We start from the raw sequence: 19793 nt of genomic DNA, 5'->3' as shown, positions 1-19793 counted from the left end.
ATATGAAGTTGGACTATCTCCTCATTGAATATCATTGTGCATACAGCTTGAATTCCCTTATGCAGAGTTCCGAAACATTCCAAAACTCAAAATTACTCATATGGTGAAGTATACAATCACACCTTTGCTTTATGATTCAGTGTACACAAACTTTATTTTATGCACCAAATTATTGTGTATCAAATTCCTTTCAGGCTATGTGTATAAGGTGTATATGAAACATATATGAATGCCATGTTTAGATTTGGGCCCCATCTCCAATATATCTCAGTATGTTCGTATATAGAAATGCAAGGTATTAAAAATCCAAAACAATTTTGATCCTAAGTATTTTGGATAAGGGAAATTCAACCTGTACTTTATTTTGCAAAAGAGTCAGAAAAGTCTTTTCTGAATAGGAATTGTTATACTAACAATTTCCCAGTGAAATTCCAGCATGGTGTGAGAACCAATGTGGTTTAGTGGTTTGAGATATTGGACTAAGACTGGAGAACAGGATTCAAGGCCCCATTCATCCACGGAAACCCACTGGATGAATCTGGGCAATCCACACGTTCTTGATCGTCTTGAGTCACCTTCGTGCTGAGTAAGGCAGGATACAAATACCATAAATAAATGAAATAAATTGACCTCAAAGGAAAGCAAAGGAATTGAACAAATCCGGCTAAAAACACCTCAATGCTTAGAGTTGCCATGAACCAGAAACAACTTGAAGGCACACTGCAACAACCTGAAATTAAACAAGCTCAAACTTGGATGGGATGCAGTACCTTCAACTGGAGAAGCCCTGTTGAAATGAAAGGAAGCTTTGTTGTGTAGCTCTCCTTCACTTAATGGGATTTGTACTAATGCACTGTAGCCTTGCCTGCATTTAAATAATTAAAACATTTTTTAAAAAAGCTGGACAAATGTGTAATGGTTTATACCTATAGGCACTTCTTACTAAATAAAGTGGAATGTCATCTGATGATTGCTTTATTAACAGACAAGTAGCAACAATTTGTTTTAGGTTTCTATTGTCTCTCTACACACCTTACTCTGGATTTTCTGTAAGTAGCTACACCTGTGAGCTTTCCTTGGGTTGTAAGGCATGTTTCTCAAACTGCTCCAGGTGCTTTGGACTTCATCTCCCAGAAGTCCCAGCCAACTTGCCAGTTGTTAAGAATCGTGGAAGTTGAAGTCCAGAACATCTGGGGGAGCAGAGTTTGAGGAAACCCTGTTGTGAGGTATAGAAATGGGATTGTACACCATAATCAGCACAATTCCCTACTTACATTTATCACCGTGGATTATGAAGACATTGAAATAATTAAAAAATATACCTTTGTTCAGTCATAAAGTGGAAGCTGTTATCAAGAAATCAGAAATTTTGGACTTTGAAGTTCAGCTATCAAGGAAACAGATAAGATCCTTAACTCTGAGATACATACGTAATTAAACACGAAAGGATTGTCCATGCCAAAGTATTTCCAATTTCTGGGTATGGTTGGGACAATGCAGAAAAGTGATGAGAAAGTTCAATGCGTGAAATGATGTAGTGATGGAAACGGCTATGGATACCATAGTTAAACAACGAATGAATCCTACAAGAAATCCAGCTTGAATTCTATTGCCTTTTGAACATATGATGAGAGGACGTTCTTGTTAGCAAAGGCAATGCTTAGGATTGTGGAAGGTAATAGGAAAAGTGGAAGATCATTTTACAGTTGGACCAACACAAACAGGAAAGCCATGGAAAATCATTTGCAAGACCTTAACGGTCTGTTGAAGGTCTCCCATTCATGGAAGTCACCATAAGTCAAAACTGACTTGACAACAGCAACAACCAATGCTGCTGCAGGATTCTCTGTGTAAACTGTATTGTATTGTTTTTGGTATTTCTAAAAGACAACAGAAGATGGCAGCATCTGTAGTGTAATGAACAGATGGATTGAATCCCTCTATTGCATTGATTCCCAACCTTTTTTTGACCAGGCACCACTCTCCAACAGTAGTATCAAAAGGGTTATGAATCAGTTTTTGGGCAACTTCAGATTGGGTTTGGTTATTTGGGGAGCTGATTCAGGAAACTGAATTGGGTAGATCGCATCAGCTCTAGTTTCTCATACAGAACATATGCTATCCAGTAGTTGCCATCTGCTTGTCTACAGGAAACCATATTTAATAATCTAAAGCTGAGGTCTCCACTCGGGGAGGAAGGAGGAGGAAAAGCAGCAATGAGGCTTGTTGTCGTGCCTTCCATGGGTAGCCTCTCCCGTTCCAACATCCCCATTGCCTCGGCACTATTAGAGGGTTTCATGAGGCTAGTTGCTCCCATTGCAACGGTGTAGAAATAGTGAAGCCGTGGACCATAATTTAGTTCTTGGGGACCACTGGTGGTCTACGGACTACAGGATGGGGACCACTGCTCTATTGGAATAAAACTAAGAGTACTGACTGCTTGTGTGATTTCTCATGCCATAAAATAAAACTAGTTGTGACCAGATGTGCTTTTGTATTTAACATCCTTAGTTATCTGTCTTCATGTTGACTTCCGCTTATGGTGATCCTATGAATAAGTGAGCTCCAAGTCAACCTCAACCACCCAGCTCAGTTATTGCAGATTTAGGACTGAAGCTTCCTTGATTGAGTCTATCCATCCTTTTCTACTGCTCTTTTTGTACCTTACCAAAGATTATTGTCTTTTCTAGTAATCATGTCTTTGCATATGGACAAACTACAACAATTTTAGTTGACACATCTTGTCTTCTAAGGAGACTTCAGGCCTGATTTGTTCTGGGGATTGTTCATTTGTCATTTTAGCAGAACGCTTTATCATTACGTCATGAATGAGTGGTCTCTTTTTCCTTCATAGCTGCTTTTTCCAAGGCCTAGTCTTTTGATACTACACATACATACATATTATATGTATATATATACATGCACGCACACACACATATACTCTCACTCTTTAGTCAACACAACTACAATGAGAAAGAGTTGAAAAATCCTTTAAGGCTAACCTATGAGGCATATGATTCCAAACTCTGGTCCTCCAGGTGGTTTGGATTTCAACTCCCAGAACTTCTGAGTGTTGGCCAAAGTGGCTGAGGCTGCTGGGAGTTGATGTCCAAAACACCTTGAGGACCAGAGTTTGGGAATCACTGATGAAATCTGTTTTCCACACCTCCATATAAATAATTTTAACTTGCTCTCCATAGATGTTTTGAGTCCTAATTTGTTTCTCTTTACCCAATTGTGTGATGTGGGAAGAGCTAGGAAATATGATATATATATGAATATTAATACTATATTTAAATGTTGATTAAGCTAGTAAACTTTACATACACACACACACACATATACACACATATATACACACAAATTATTTACTAGCTCAATTGGCCTTTATAGATAATAAAATATTTAAATGCTAATTGAGCTACTAAATGATATATTTGTTATATTGTTAGATATCATTTAATTGTATATACACACGCATCTCATAAAATATTTAAATCATGCTAGCAAATACTATATATATCTTCATATATATATATAGGATGACATTGTATATTAAAAGGAAAACATCTAATTATCTAGAATATATACACACACATGCATAAGACATTTAAAAGGTTTGCGCATATATTTATTTATTTTATTTATTACAGGTACTTTTACCCCGCCCTTCTCAACCCCCGAGGGAGGACTCAGGGCATATATATCTATATCTTTCTATAATCCTCTTAAACAAAAGGATAGAATATATATTATATATTATATTAAAAGGATGGCATAAATGCCTATCGATCTAGACCAGGGGTCCTCAAACTTTTTAAACAGAGGGCCAAGTCACAATCCCTCAAACTGTTGGAGGGCTGGATTATAATTTGAAAAAAATATGAATGAATTCCTATGCACACTGCACATACCTTATTTGTAGTGTAAAAAACACTTTAAAACAATACTATAATTAAATGAAGAACAATTTTAGCAAATATAAACTTATTATTAGTATTTAAGTGGGAAGTTATGGTGTGCTTTCAAATAGTTTCAGACTTAGGTTGACCCTGAGCGAGGGCCAGGTAAATGACCTTGGAGGGCCGTATCCGGCCCCCGGGCCTTAGTTTGAGGACCCCTGATCTAGATTATATATACTGATATATACTGATCTAGATTATACACACTGCTGTCGCATGCTGGGCCTGTGCATAAGACTGTAGACAGGACATAAATTCTGTGTGGCCAATGGGACGCCGGGGCTGCCTCAGATTAAAGGCCCTTGGATTCCCCCAAACAGAGTCTTTAGATTTCTTAAAGGTTCAACAATGTTCTTTATTAATGAAAACAAACATGTACTTTCAAGCTTTCTTAACAGTCTATTGGCTCTCTCTCAATCTTGTCCACAGGGAACAGGCACTATCTTCTTAACTGTAATTAACTAATGGGGAAATCCTTAACTTCTAATCTGGGCAGTGTGTACTTGCCTCTGTTGGCGTGGAGCCCCTGCACCCGGTACCAACTGCGTCTGGCTTCCGCGAGCGACCCTTACCAAGCAGAGCTTTGTAGACTTCCAGGGAAAAAGGAGTTCAGGTTTCAGTGATGGCTGACTGAAGTCCCTCAGCAAAGGAGCTGTAAGGCTGTATGATCCTCGGCCAAGCTGTGGGCTGTATAACCTCGGCCAAGCCGTAGAAGATGAAGCTTTCTACAGGAACTCTTGGTATTATGTTCTGCATGGAAAGCTTCTCTGTGTGGACTGACCCAAAAATACTCCTATTCCCTCCAAAAACCCAAAAAGGAGGCGGGACCAGGGAACCTAACTATAAATAATGCTACCCCTCTATTCCGCTTTGGTTAGACCACACCTGGAATATTGTGTCCAATTCTGGGCACCACAATTCAAGAGAGATATTGACAAGCTGGAATGTGTCCAGAGGAGGGCGACTAAAATGATCAAGGGTCTGGAGAACAAGCCCTATGAGGAGCGGCTTAAGGAGCTGGGCATGTTTAGCCTGAAGAAGAGAAGGCTGAGAGGAGATATGATAGCCATGTATAAATATGTGAGAGGAAGCCACAGGGAGGAGGGAGCAAGCTTGTTTTCTGCTTCCTTGGAGACTAGGACGCGGAAGAATGGCTTCAAAATACAGGAGAGGAGATTCCATCTGAACACGAGGAAGAATGTGAGAGCCGTTCAGCAGTGGAACTCTCTGCCCCGGAGTGTGGTGGAGGCTCCTTCTTTGGAAGCTTTTAAACAGAGGCTGGATGGCCATCTGTCAGGGGTGATTTGAATGCAACATTCCTGCTTCTTGGCAGGGGGTTGGACTGGATGGCCCATGAGGTCTCTTCCAACTCTTTGATTCTATGATTCTAATTGACAGGTGGCTTGCCTTATGATTGCAGCCAAAAGAAGCCACCTATCTGCAGAGTCCCTGAAACTTAGGACTACAACAAACATTCAATGCAAAGCAAACAAAATTGGAGCTCCTGGTACAGCTGTACCTGCACACACACACACAAAACATTTAAAAGGATTGTGCATATATATCTATATCTTTCTGCAATCCTCTTTAACAGAATATTAAAGGGATGGCATAAATATAAAATTTTAAATGCCTATCTATCTAGAATATATATACACACAGACACACGTATATAAAACGTTTAAAAGGATTGTACATGATACTATATACATGTAGATCAATCTCCTTCTGCACTCTTCTTAAACAAAAGTGCCCTTGCAACAATAAACATTATCCTGGAAGTTGCCTTTTGACTCCTTCCAACAAGTCACTGCTAGGCCAGGAAATGACGTTGTCTTTAGAGAAAGAAAAAACGCAGGTGTGCCCGAGGGAGGCCCATACAGCCTACACTTCCCAGCATGCCTTGCGACAGAAAGGCAGGCTCGAAGCCGCGGGCGTGAGAGGCGCGAGGCGGGGCGTCTGACTCTGGGAGTTGTAGTCCTGGGCTGCCGCGAGACCAGAGCGAGCGGGGCGACCAACAAGCGCCTGAAGGAATGGACAAGCTGAAGCGAGTGTTGAGCGGGCAAGACGCCGAGGAGCCGGGCCCCTTGGCCGAGGTGAGCGCCTCTCTCTCGGCTTCCTTCCTGGGAGGCAGGCTCCTTCTCCCGGAGCCACCGTCGCCTCCTCAGGCTGGATTTTCCCCTGCTGGGCGCCTTCCTCCTCCTGTTGTTGCTGCTGCTGCTGCCTCCGCGGAAGCCTTTTAGGTCCAGTCACAAACCAGAAGGACCGGCCCTTTGGGATGTTTATCCCTTTACTCTCGCTTCAGTTTGTGATGATTTCCTCTCCCTCTCCCTCTGTGTGTGTGTGTGTTTTGGACTACAGTTCCCCTCATCCATGACTTATTGGAATTGACTGGGGCTTTGGAATTTGAAGTTCACCAACTTTGGGATCTGATGGCTCACTTTTCAAAGCTTCTCAGCCAGGAGTTTCTCTCTCTGTGTGTTTAGGGTGCATCTGCCACAGATTGAGAACCCTGTAAAAATGGGACAGGAAATCCAGGTGAGGCCCAGATGTTGGCGGGACTTCAGCTCCCCCAAACTCCTAGTTAATGCCAATAATCAGGGAATACAGTCCAAACTACAGGTTAAAAGGTCCTGTAAAAAAGGGAAAGGATATCCATATAACATCCAGAGATCTTTAGACTTCAGATGTGCAAATCAATTCAGTTTGACCCTGCTTTAGTGCCAAGGTTCAGTGGCATGCAGTCATGGGAGTCACCCTTTTGCACAGAAGAATTGTGACCTTGTGAAACTACAACTCCCATAATTCCATAGCATTATTCTATGTCAGTTGAAGTGTGGATATTAATGCAGTTTGGCCCCATTTTAAATGCCAAGGCTCAATGGTATGCAATCATGGGAGTTACTCTTTGGTCTTGTGATCTTCTGGAACTTCAACTCTCATAATTCTTAAATTGTTTTTAAATTGTGTTCAATTTTAGCCTGTTCTTGTAAGCTGCTCTGAGCCCCAGGGGAGTGGCGGCATATAAGTTCGAATAATAAATAAATAAATAATAATAATTCTGTTGCAGTTGAAGTGCTCATTCTCTCTTCCTTTTTACAGGGCTTCTTAAACTGTGATTTGTAGGTGTGTTTAGACTGTGTTTCCCAACCTGTAGTCCATGGACCACCAGTGGTCCGCAAGAACTAAAATATGGTCTGCCGACTCACTGTTATTACATCATTGGATTGAGAGTGACTGGTCTCGTGAAACCCTCTTATAGTGCCAAGGCAATGGGGATGTCAGGAGGGGAGAGGCTCACTAGCCACGAAATTTTCCTACTACCACATCAGCTCTAGATTATTCAATATGGTTTTCTGTGGGCGAGCAGATGGCATTGATTCTGTATCAGAAACTAGAGCTGATATGGCCTATCCAGTGCAGTTTTCAGAATCAGCACCCCAAATAACCAAACCGAATTTAAAGTTGACCACAAACAAATTCGTAACCCTTTTGGTACTACTGTTGGAGAGTGGTCCCTGGTCAAAAAAAGGTTGGGAACCACTGCCCTATCCCATGACTGTTGGTGTTAACTGGGGTTTTGAGGAGTTGACATCCAACAACATTGGACTTCCTATTCCTTTTTATAGGGCTGCTCAATCTATGGTTTTCAATTTTTTTGAGATTTCTCATTTTTTTAAAAACATGATTTCTCATTTTTTTTCTCAATTCCAGACCATTGTCACTGACTGGGGCTTTTGGGAGTTGAGGTCCAGCAACCTCTAAAGCTTATATGGATTTCACGTCTCTTTTTAAAGTCCTTCTTTAAAAAGGGATTTAAATTTTTCTGGCTGTAGCTTTCTAAATCCCTGACAATTGGCATATGCTGACTGGGACTTTTGAGATCTGAAGTTCAACATCAGGAGCCACCTTCCCTTAAACTAAGAACAACTGCTGGACCAGTGAATATATTGGTCCTCTCCTTGTATCGCTTAATTGCCCCCTGTGGTGCTGACCAAAAAGTTGGAGGTTCGAATCTGGGGAGCAGGGTGAGCTTCCGTCTATCAGCTCCAGCTTCTCATGTAGGGACATGAGAGAAGTCTCCCACAAGATGGTAAGACATCCAGGCATCCCCAGGGCAACATCTTTGCACACAACCAATTCTCTCACATCAGAAGCGAGTTGCAGTTTCTCAAATTGCTCCTGACACGAAAAAAGCGCTTAATTCCTCTCCACACCTTCTTTCCAAAGGGCGTGTACATTATAACTATTTTCTTTGACCCAGCTAGTATTTATAGCTCCTGAGATCATCAGCAATGAGAGAGAGAGAGAGAGAGAGAGAGAGAGAGAGAGAGAGAGGAGGCAGAAAAGTGTTTAAAAAGTGTAATTTTGTACTTTTTAAAAATTTAAGAGCTGGAGAAAACTTCCGATTGAGTTATGGGATCTGCATTTGCTTAAAATGGTTTCAAAACCATCAATTGCATATACATTTATGGATGTGAAAAGGAGCACAAAGTCCATCCTGCTGATGAACATGGCCGGATGATTTAAAAAATAGGTACAAAGATTAGTTGAGCCACTTTAGCTAATTTACCATGACTCCATTTTACTCTGTCTCTGCTGATCTAAATGATATGTGAACAGTAGCACAGCATCTCAGAGGAGGGAAATGGAAAATTAGGTGTGTAATTGCTGTTTACTACCAAAGGTATCTTGCAGAGGTTTAGCAAGGCATAGGGAGTTATCTTAAGCTGTACACTTAAGATAACTTAGTACTTTAGAAAAGCTTTTGCTTCAAACTTTAATTGAATTAGCATGTACACAGCTCAACTAATGCTTTAGTCAAATCTGTTGTTAAGGCTAATGTTAATTGGAGAAATCTATAAATAAGGGTTGTTTTCCCTCTGAAGATGCCAGCCACAGATGCAGGTGAATCGTCAGGAGAAAATACAGCTCGAAAACCACACAATACCCCTAGGGTTGTTTGTTATTGTTACTGTAGGGAGAGTTAAAAAGAAACCGATTAAATCAGTCTTTCCTTCTTTAAAAAAAGCAATATCTTAAACAAAGGGAGTGCAAAGATGAATTATTTGTCTTTAAACAGCAAAAAGTCCAATATAATGTGTTGTGTCTTCTCTAAGGTGAACTTAAAACATTTTCTTGGCAGATTCGTCTTTGCCTCCTTCTGAAGGTGCCTTTACACACTGTAGAATGAATGCAGCTTGACACCACTTGAACTGCTATGGCTTGTTGCTATGGTGTCCTGAGAGCTATAGTTCGGAGATTTGTGTGTGTGTGTGTGTGTGTGTGTCAGAAGCGACTTGAGAAACTGCAAGTCGCTTCTGGTGTGAGAAAATTGGCCGTCTGTAAGGACATTGCCCAGGGGACGCCCACATGTTTTTGATGTTTTATCATCCTTGTGGGATGCTTCTCTCATGTCCCCGTATGGGGAACTGGAACTGACTGAGGGAGCTCATCCATGCTCTTCCAGGATTCGAACCTATGACCTGTCGGTCTTCAGTCCTGCTGGCACAAGCGTTTAACCCACTGTACCACCGAGAGCTCCTTTTTGTTTGGTGAGGTACCAGCACTCTTTGTCATTATCCTTTGGAATTGAGCCATGGCATGGTGCTCAAATGCATTGCCTGTTCAGTGTAAATGCACCCTGAGGCTGAGAATGGAAACCCATGTTCACCCAGTGGGTTTCCATGACTAATGGGGATTTGAATCCTAGTCTCCAGAACTGTAGTCTAACATTCAAAGAACTACATTGAGTGGGCTCTCAATGCAATTATGTAATTTTAGCTTGTAAGAACATCCTATGGTGGCATTTATTTGTTTATTTTTATCCTGCCTTTCTCCTGATATAGGGACTTGAGATGGCTTTGTGCTATCAGAAAGCATCCAGGCATGTTCACATTTTTTCACAAGTCTCTCTTTCCTATTGCAGTACTCCTCAATGTATTTATTATGAGTACAGCAGTCTTGAGACGCTGTTTTGTTGAAGGGAGCAGAGTAATGGTGAAATTCATGATACGGCAAGGTTGACAATCAGGAAGTAGCTATTAACAGGTTGCTGTTCTACCTAAATATTAAAAGAAGTATTGATTTCAATTCACTTAAGTTTTGTATTTCTTTCTCAAATTAGCCTACCATCAATGTTCATAAGTTACATGATGCACACATTTCTGTATTTATCAAGAACTCATACCTAGAAATGCAGGATTATTTGGCATTTAATTCGGTCTGTATAAAAGGAAAAACCTTTTAACCCTCAAATAGGAACATTACTAATAATGAAGGATACCTAACAGACTTATAAAGGATAGTTTTCCTTGATTTCGAATAAGGGGGCATACCTTATAATACATAAAACCTAGCAACCCTATGAATGAATTTGCCTTATGGGTACACAACTGGTTCCTGCTAGCACAAGGCCTGTTAGGCATGTATTGTTTTCCCCATGCAGTAATAACATCAACAAATTTATATATAGGGTTTTGCTTTGTGGTGTTTTTCCCTTTGAAGTTGTGAGATAACAGATGAGAAAAGTATGATTTTTCTACAGGTCTCATATGTAGCATTACATATGCTAATCCAACACAGCACTAATGCCATGATATTCCATCTCTTAGAAAGAATATTATTTTCTTAATGAAAATAGCCATTGTGTTCTGTGTGCATTGGTTTTATTTTGTAAACAGAGCTAACGAGACTGTTTGTTGTTGGTTTTGAACTATGTCAAAGTGCATCAACAGTAAAGAATGCCTTATTTAAATTTTTGACCTCTAATGTCAATTGTAACCATACTCATTTTACAGAGTTACTTGTAAGGATTACAACTAGATATTTGAAGGGCTTGAAAGTACAGCATGAAAGTACTATACAAAATGTTTGATATTATTATGAACCCCATAATAAATATCTGATTATTTATTGTGACATTTTGGTAGTTTCAAGTTCAGTTATCTGGATCCATCCTTTAGCTCTACAATTTAATGGTATTTGGACAACGTTTTTAGTTAAGAGACACTTATGATTTATGTTTTTAATTGATTTTGCTAAGATATTATATGTTAATGTTTTAAATGTTTTATGCTGTTCTTGGCATTCAGTTGTTGCCCTGAGTCGCCTGTGGGCTGAGAGGGACGGTATAGAATTATAGTAAGTACTAGGCAAATAAATAAATAAATAACACATGTAAAACTAAATTGATGTAGAAAACACTAGTTTAAAAGGTATTTAAAGTTATTGGGAGATGTGAATCTGCTTTTATTAATCAGGACCTCACAGAATTTGTTTTAAATTCACTGGAGCTCAGCTAATAAATTAGAAAATCTTAAGAACTACTTCCTGTGGACATTTGAATGGAGTATGTTTGACTTTTGCTTTTAGTGGTAATTAATAGAAATTGTTGTTTTTAAAAATAATACAAAGTTTGATTTGTTAAGCAGAGGAATAGTTCTTATAGAAATGGTTTATACAATTTCAAAGTGGTGTTAAGCATAACTCAGAAAATATTATGAGATGGACTTTACTCTTTTGCACTTATAATGTTGGTTAGTGACCTCAGTTGGAAATCAAGTTATTCTCTTATCAATATTTTCAGTATGTAGTGGGTCCAGTATTCTGTACATTACTTTTATCAGCTTCATCTCACTGTTTGATAACTTGAAAAAACACAGCCATGATGATGATGATGATGATATTTATACCCTGCTTTTTCTTTCCGCAAAGGAGAAGAACTAGTTCTATATTGGAATACACAATAATACATTCCTTCCACTGATCTTGATAGTGAAGTTATTAATAAGCGTTTTTAAAAACACTTCCAGGTGGTGGATGCATCTTCCTTAAGCTGGAGCACAAGACTGAAAGGGTTCATAGCTTGTTTCGCTATTGGAGTTCTTTGTTCTATTCTGGTAAGACAATTCCTTCTTTTCTATCTCAAGAAGCTATTGCAAAATAAATCTTGGGCTTATTCTGTAATATCTTCCACAGTGAAAAACAATTGATTTGTAGGTTATCCCATTTATTTTTGAAACTGCTCTGTTTCAAAATTTTCCCCAGGAGTATCCTAGCCAAACTACAAAATTTGAGTTCGTATCAATTTTTTAAAAATCATCTATTCCTGTTACATTTTATAGCAGTTCAAACATGTAGATTAAATGAGGTCTACTCCAATATGGGTCCATGTTTGCAACGTTAGTATAATTTTAATGCAAACTTATTCAATAGTGGCTTTGCCTCAAATGAAAGTACTTCCACTTGTTTAAGTCTATCTACCCATTTTTTCACTGATCCTGCCTTTTTCCATTTTCTGTCACAATTCTGTTGCAGAAGGGTCCTCAGAAACAGTTTTGTTGGAGGGACAGGAGGCATGGGGAAGGAAACACATGGCCCAACCTATGTAAACAGAAGTGCTTTCTAAAACAAAGCTGGGGAACCAATGATATGGGTGGGCCTAGTACTTCTATTATTCTGCAGCATTGCGTGGAATTGGTAGCAGTTGGAGTCCAGCACCATCTGGAGGCCCGCAGAGTCCCTAACTTTGTGCTAAGATACACCCCACCAGTTGATGCAACCAGTTGGTTGTAAGTTGAAAGAAACCTTTAGTTTTAGAATTCAACAGATAATACAGATAATAGAGTACTTGGTTAGACTATTATAAAGTGTAATGCTGAAAAACGAAGACTAACCAGACAGACAAACATGTGGCCTGCTTGGATCAGACCAAAGGTCGATTTTGACGAGCATTCTCATCAAACAGGTACTAGAAAAGAGGACAGCAACAGGGACATAAAACTTGCAATAGTATGGCCATCCCGACTAGTGACAGCTCTACCTTTAATTAATTTATTGAATTGTCTTTTAAAGCAATCACAAATATTCTTTTAGCAATTTCCATAGTTGAACTATGTAGTATAAGGAGGCAAGCACTTCCATGAATTTTAGCTTCTGTGGATAATCCTGAGTTGTAGTAGAATGGAGAGAGGAAATAAATCATCACACTAAGCATAATTTGTACAGGTCTGTTATGTTTCCTCTTACTTGTTTTCTGCTAAACACTCCAGTGTAACTATGTTGCAGAGGATTACAGCCTCAGAGTAGTTGCAAAGATAACTTTCACCTTCTTGAAGGAAATCACACTTACAAATATATGTTGTAGTAATACATAGTATCTTAAATACTTAGGACCAAAATTGTTCAGAGTTTTATATTTTTATATTTTGGGATACCTGTATTTTCAGATACATGCATAATGAGGTATCTTGGAGATGGTATCCGAGTTCTAAACATTAAAATCATTTATGTTCCATGTACACCTTATACACATAAGCTGAAGGTAATTTTATAGACAACGCTTTAAATACTTTTGTGCAAAAAACAACATTTGTGTATATTGAACCATCAGAAAGGGTCACTATCTTAACAATACCTTTGGATAATTTCAGATTTTGGAATATTTTGGAATTCTTTATTTCAGATTTTAAACTTCCAAATAAGGGATGCTCAACCTGTATTAAGATGTTGGTCCTGCAGTATACATTCCTCTCGGTCAGGATTCTGTTCATTCTATTTGATCATATCTCTTTGGGTAGTTTTATTATTGTTTTCATTTGCATGTGCAAATTGTGCTATTTTGTGAACTACCCCGAATACCCTTCGGGGGGGGGGGGGTGTATACAAATACCACAAATAAATAAATAAATAATTCCCCTGACCTGCTGATACCTTTCCCTTATGCGATGGGAGCTTTGTTTTAATTACCAAGGACCAACACACACCACAGATTTTGACTTTGTTCTATATATTATGCTTTGCCACTCCCCTTTTAAAACTGAAATTGTTATATAAACATGGATTTTCACTTAATGTCCTACATGCTTAATTATTCTTTTTAATATATATATATATATATATCAAAAACCGTCATCTATTGGGGAACTGAAACAAATTTCTTGTATAAGAATAGACAAGGTAATCTAGAATTGTTAATTTCTTTTTTATTTATGTTTTATCTACACTTTATACATCTATGGTTTTGATTGTTTCCCTTTTCAGGGTACAGGCCTGCTATGGGTTCCCAAAAAAGGACTAATCTTGTTTGCAGTATTTTATACCTTTGGAAATATCTCATCCATTGGAAGGTATTTGAAAGAGAATGTACAGATGGTCACATACTGTTAAATCGGAATGATCTAAATAGTTAATTGTTAAAATTGTTTATCAATCAACATTTTGATTGATAAAGTAATTGTCAGGAGAATCAGATGTTATGCTTGTGGATTTTTGTTCATTTGGAATATGGGAAGTAATTTAGCTACTCATTTTCAGTCATTTTTGTAGCTTCTTTTCCAAAGAGTAGAGTTCTCTTCCTTTATAAAAAAAAATACCTTTAGGGTAATATATAATAAACCATAGATTTTGACAATACAGCTGTGTTACTGCTTTAAGCTTGCACATGTTCTAAAGCATATGGGCTACCACCTGCAGATACATTTAAGATATTTTAAATTTTATTTTGTAGCACAATGTTCCTTATGGGGCCTATGAGGCAGTTGAAAAGAATGTTTGAAATGACTCGTTTGATAGCTACTATTGTTATGCTCGTAAGTACTGAAATTATATTTTTGTTTATTTGTTACTTATTGGGATCGGTATGAGATGCTTTTTCCGGGTATGGTGGTCATTTTAGTTAGGGCTTTTTGACCATAATGAAGAATATAGACCAGGCATGAAAAAGGAATCTTTTATTATGTGTGCCCATAAAATATGTTTGCTTAGTGTATTGGACTAGCAAGAATGCTATCATATATAAGTGCAAAGCCCTAAATGCATAGGTTACTCTTATTGGCTACTCATAAGTTACCAACAATGGTACATTTTACTTGTGTCTGTACTGGTATATTGCATGCACTATATTAGATTAGCCAATGTCAAGTATTCTGTTTCCAGTAGTGGTCTATATATCAATGCCATGCTCCAACTATGGCCATAATATCCTGCTGCTTTTAATACTTTTTTAAATTTTATTTTAGCTCTGTCTTATATTAACGCTGTGTGCAGCTTTCTGGGTAAGTTCTTGAATCTTAGTAACTCATAATGCATTATACAAGGTTTAGCAGTTTTATTTGCTTGATTTGTGATTGTTTTTATTTTCTTTTTGTTAGTGGCATAATAAAGGACTTGCCTTGATCTTCTGTGTTTTACAGTTTTTTGCCTTAGCATGGTAAGTAACTTCCCTGTATTCTCATACAAATTAACATAAATATGTAGCATTTGTCCATTTATAAAGTGATCATGCATTTTCAGCCCTTTCAGCCTTATCATAATGGAGCTAAACGCCCTCCAGTACATCCCTAAGTGTAGTTTTCCTATGAGATTCCTATGATCTCAGATGCCATTTTCCTTTTGCTTTTTGTGTGTGTATTTAATGGCCTACTTTGCCTTTCATATATGTTTAATTCTTTAAATCAATCACACAAAAATAACAATTTCAATATCATTGCTTTGTTTTCTTTAGCATTCTTTAGTTATGTTCATTAAGACTCAGCTTAATTGTTGTAAGTCTTGTTTATCTTCAGCATTTGGTCCCCCCTCCCTTTGCTAAAATGGTCTACAGCATGGCCCCCATATCCATTTATTTGATATTCACTGTTTCACTTGCCCTTGGTTCTAAAAATATTTTCCTCCACTGCCCATGAAGTGTTTATGGACCACTCTAAGTTCTCCAGTATGATTCTACAGTATGCTTCTGCCCAAGTATAGTCAAAATACAGGGTTCGCTATGGTTTCAGTTTCAGGCATTTTGGGGGGGGGGTGTCTTGGAATACATCTCCTGCAGATGCAGGGCGATCTATGCTTTAGTGTCTGTCTAGAAAGCTGTCACACATTGATGCCATTGTGAAATGAGTCTATGGCTTATTTGTCACATTTCATCTCTAAAGAAATAGTTTCTCTGAAAAGGTTTTTCTTCATTTTCTTCAGTTTGGAGATTAAATGTAAGCAGGTTAATCTTAATTTTATAAACATCATCATAGTTGTAGCCCAAAAACCATGTGTGCTCTTTAGGAATTGTTTGGCAGGCCACAATGTATAGTTGATGGATTGACTGTGGCTTGAGCCACTTACTACTGTGTATGTAAAAGTATTTCTGTCTGTCCTTACTAATTAATGTATTTATGCTATCTATACTTTAGGTACAGTATTTCCTACATTCCATTTGCAAGGTAATCCTGACTTGCTTATTCAAGAAAGTGTTTAGTTTATCAGATAGACACATTTCTTCCATTACTTTTATGGCTCTGAAAGTGTATGCTAACAATGATGAAGTATTATTTAGTGTGCCTCAGAGCCAGAAATTATTTGAAAACCATGTAGTTAAAATCTGATAGAGGAACTAAACCAATTCTCTTGTACAGTTGTAATGGCAATACATAATTGATAATGGAAAAACGAGGGTGTTCTATCATTTCTTTGTTTTGATATTTTATATAGTGCTATCAATTTGCAAGTTGCTTTATAGAGAAAAAGAGGATTGGTCCCCGGCTTGATAGCTTATAGCCTGTATTGGAAGATCCAGCAGCAGAAGCGGAAAGATGTAAAGGCAGGAGTAATTAGGGAAAGACCATGTAGCTATTTCAAACACACATAGTTTGGCATTGTTAAAGTGGGACATAGGGTGTATGGCTTTTTGCTCAAGCTTAATGAAAGAGTTGGTTTTGGGGAGAGATTTTTAGAGGAGGCGGCATATGCAGATTTGTGCATAGTACATCTATTCTCAGAGGATCCCGCCCCACTCCATTATCATCAGCACTATTGGAAGACACTATTATTAGGCCTGGATGCCTTTTTGAGAGGAGCTCCACCTCTGGAAACTAACATGCACAAAATCCCTGCTATCTCTGATCAGTGATAGCAGCAATTCTATTCCTGGCTTTGCTTCTCCACTCTCCCATGTTGGGAAGATGAAAGAGGAGCAAAACTGGCCTTTGAAACACCAATCTGAAAACTCTTAGCTTCTTTTTCCACTAGGAAAAGTGAAGCATGTCTCAATTGAATTTCCAGAAGGAGAGGTCCACACTTCAGCCCATGGAGGACTTGCAGGGGGAGAATCCAATCTCTGTGTTATAGAGATGACTGAGTGGTCGTTCCCATTCTGTGGAATTCCCATCTTAGAAAGATTTACTTGGCTACAGATTGTTTTTGAAAGGCTTACAAAATGGGTTGTTTTCTTTGGCTTTTTACTAAAAGCTTTTATTACAAATGCAACCCCCCCTCTATATATAGTGATATAATATGTCTTGAAGATTGGCTATCTAATGTATTGATAAACTGCAAATTTTAAAATCTTTGAGTAAATTAAATATCCAAGGAGGCGGTCTCTTTGCTTCACCAGTATTTCTCTTTTTTTGTACAGGGATGCTGTGAAGAAATGTTTCACAGTATGTCTCACATAACAGGCAGTTAAACAGCTTGGTAAGTGCTATAATACGTAATCGTACAGTTATACACGCTCCCTCCCCAGTTCATTTTAAACAATGGGCATCTAGGTTTTCTGTAAATAATGTGTTAAGTATCTGTGAACTGAATCTAGTAGCATCACTTTATATTGCAGTAGCAGAAATGCATTGCCAGAGTTGGCATAAGGGCAGGATCCAGGTAATATCCCCCTTTGCAGTTGGCTGTACAAGATATAGTGTGTGTTCTGTCTTTTGGATGTTTGGACAAGCCTTTGAGAATGTCTAGCCCCAATGGTCCACAACTAATGACACGGCACTGCACTTTCGTCCCATGCCCTAGTTCATTAGCTACAAGTTGCACAATCCTATTCCCCTGTTCCTGTTTACAGTTGGCCATGTTTTATGACAGTACTCACCATAGGTTATTGGGCACTGTTTTTGAGCTTAAATTATTATTTTATATGCTTTTGGTTTTATTTTGTATTGTATTATTTGTTTATTTTATGAGTTGTTTTAGGCACATTGTGCGATATGTAAGCTGCCCCGAGTCCCTTCAGGGAGATGGAGATGGGGTATAAGAATAAAGATGATATTGTTGTTGTTGTTGTTGTTGTTGTTGTTGTTATTGAGCTTCTCCTAGTGCAGTGGCTGAATCCAGTGCTATTAGACTCTTTTGCTTAGCCAGCATAATGTTTGATCTAAGCTGATGTACTGCTTTGACATACCATAATCTTTGTCCTTATGATAAAGTCACAAAAGAACCTTTAAAGAACAATATTTAAAGTTATCTGGAGGAATGCTCCTTGGTATGCTGTGAACATTTAATGGACCAGACTTATTGGGAGGTTCTTACAAATTCAGTAAGAAATTTCTAGATTAGCATAAAATGGGTTGAGAGCCAACCTGGGGCAATGTTTTGAGCACTAATTACGTGTCTGGAATCAAATCTCAGTCATGGAAACCTAGTGAATGATGTGGGGTACATCACACACTCTCAGCCTCACAGTAAGGCTTTTGAAACTACTTGCTGAGCAAATATTCTTAAGAAGGTGAACAGAAGGAGAACCAAGATGTGTAGCTTAACTCAAAATAAAGAATAGTGTGTGTTGAGGTGGGATCTCAAAAAGAAAGGAATATTTTTTTTACACACAGTCTCCATTTATTTATAAAGTGTTGTTTGAGATTACAACCAATACCTTCTAAGTACTTACACATGTGTTTTTAAGTTCCTAGTTTGAAACAAGAAACCATTATGGCTATTAGAGAGATTGCTTAAATTTAAATTTTGCTTTTGCGAAGAAAAAACATGCTAAGGATAGATGTACTAGCTGTGGCAACTTTAGTCATTTCAAAATCCATTTTTGCTGCTTTTGTTTAGGCCAGCAAGATGTGTTTCATCTCCGTATGCTGAGGACTGGGAGACCACCATGTGACCTTTGCATCAGCACACACCTGGCTTCACACAATCTGTGAAGGCGAGGAAAATACCAAATATTATTCTACAAATCATAACAACCTTTGTGATAAGTCCCAAGATCAACTCCATATTCCTTTTGTTTGCTTGTTCAAGCAACGATGTTGCCTGGCGCAAAGGTGTCCTTTTCAAATCATGCAATTTTGTTAATGAAAAGATATTATGGCAATCCCAAATAGATGGGAGTTGAAGTTTACACATTTTTGTCCTACGGGGTCCAAAAGACAGTTTACAGATTGGATGCTTTTCTTAGCTAAGATTTCCTAGGGTTTGTATCTTTTTAAAAGAGAAATCAATTATGGAGCCTTAAATCTTTTGCCTCCTAAAACATCTATAACTACAGTCGCAAAAAAGAACTAAGTTACTGCCTTGTATCAAAACAGCAAGTGCAATTTTTATTGTAACATTACTCTGAATTTAATATTGAATAATTTTCCAGCCAGCAGCAGAAGCAACAAGAAACAGTACCCATGGTAATGATAAAAGCAAACATGTTATCTTCTGTTTCTAAAAGCCGTTTACTGTATTTCATTTACAGTCTCCTAAAATACCACCTAAGTCTGAAATAATGGCAACAGTTCTGCCTTAATGCTAAGCGTTGCCTTTTGAGTGACTTTTGCTGCTCCTTTTTCATTAAATTACTCTTTACAGTTGGTGAAATATGACTTTATACAGCCTATAAGCAAACTATGGTCCACGTGTGGAATGTAATTTAAATAAGATATTTCTCTCCTCTGTGTCTCTTCTTAATAAATAATATGTGATTTCTGCTCACACCTTATAGATATTATGATTCTATGGATGCTATGTGTATTTGTTTCAAATTGTGCTTTCCCAATAAGACAATATCATGTAATGATTTGTTTGACTGGGCACTCTGAACTTTTGGATTCCTTTACTTTGATCCAATTT

At 38.1% G+C, this 19793-nt stretch overlaps 1 protein-coding gene across 1 annotated transcript; it reads left to right on the top strand.

The window, feature by feature from the left end:
* The first annotated feature begins 5875 nt into the window (after window positions 1–5875).
* SFT2D2 (SFT2 domain containing 2) lies at window positions 5876–18821 on the top strand. The gene is made up of 9 exons (XM_060770741.2): window positions 5876–6058; window positions 11777–11863; window positions 14007–14092; window positions 14473–14554; window positions 14984–15019; window positions 15116–15174; window positions 16145–16174; window positions 17365–17423; window positions 18786–18821. The coding sequence occupies exons 1-8, from the start codon at window positions 5996–5998 to the stop codon at window positions 17402–17404; spliced, it is 483 nt and encodes a 160-aa protein (XP_060626724.1). The 5' UTR covers window positions 5876–5995; the 3' UTR covers window positions 17405–17423; window positions 18786–18821.
* Window positions 18822–19793: the final 972 nt, after the last annotated feature.

Source organism: Anolis sagrei, chromosome 3 (assembly GCF_037176765.1).
Source record: "Anolis sagrei isolate rAnoSag1 chromosome 3, rAnoSag1.mat, whole genome shotgun sequence".
Classification (NCBI taxonomy): Eukaryota; Metazoa; Chordata; class Lepidosauria; order Squamata; family Dactyloidae; genus Anolis; species Anolis sagrei.
The sequence above is the reverse complement of the archived record's forward strand: the minus strand, read 5'-3'. Positions and strand labels throughout refer to the sequence as shown.

Bases quoted from the DNA above. Each gene is read 5' to 3' on its own strand.
- SFT2D2 (XM_060770741.2), top strand. From the start codon at position 5,996: ATGGACAAGCTGAAGCGAGTGTTGAGCGGGCAAGACGCCGAGGAGCCG. The intron at 14,093-14,472 runs GTATTTGAAAGA...TTTATTTTGTAG, and splicing joins AATATCTCATCCATTGGAAG to CACAATGTTCCTTATGGGGC. The intron at 14,555-14,983 runs GTAAGTACTGAA...ATTTTATTTTAG, and splicing joins TAGCTACTATTGTTATGCTC to CTCTGTCTTATATTAACGCT.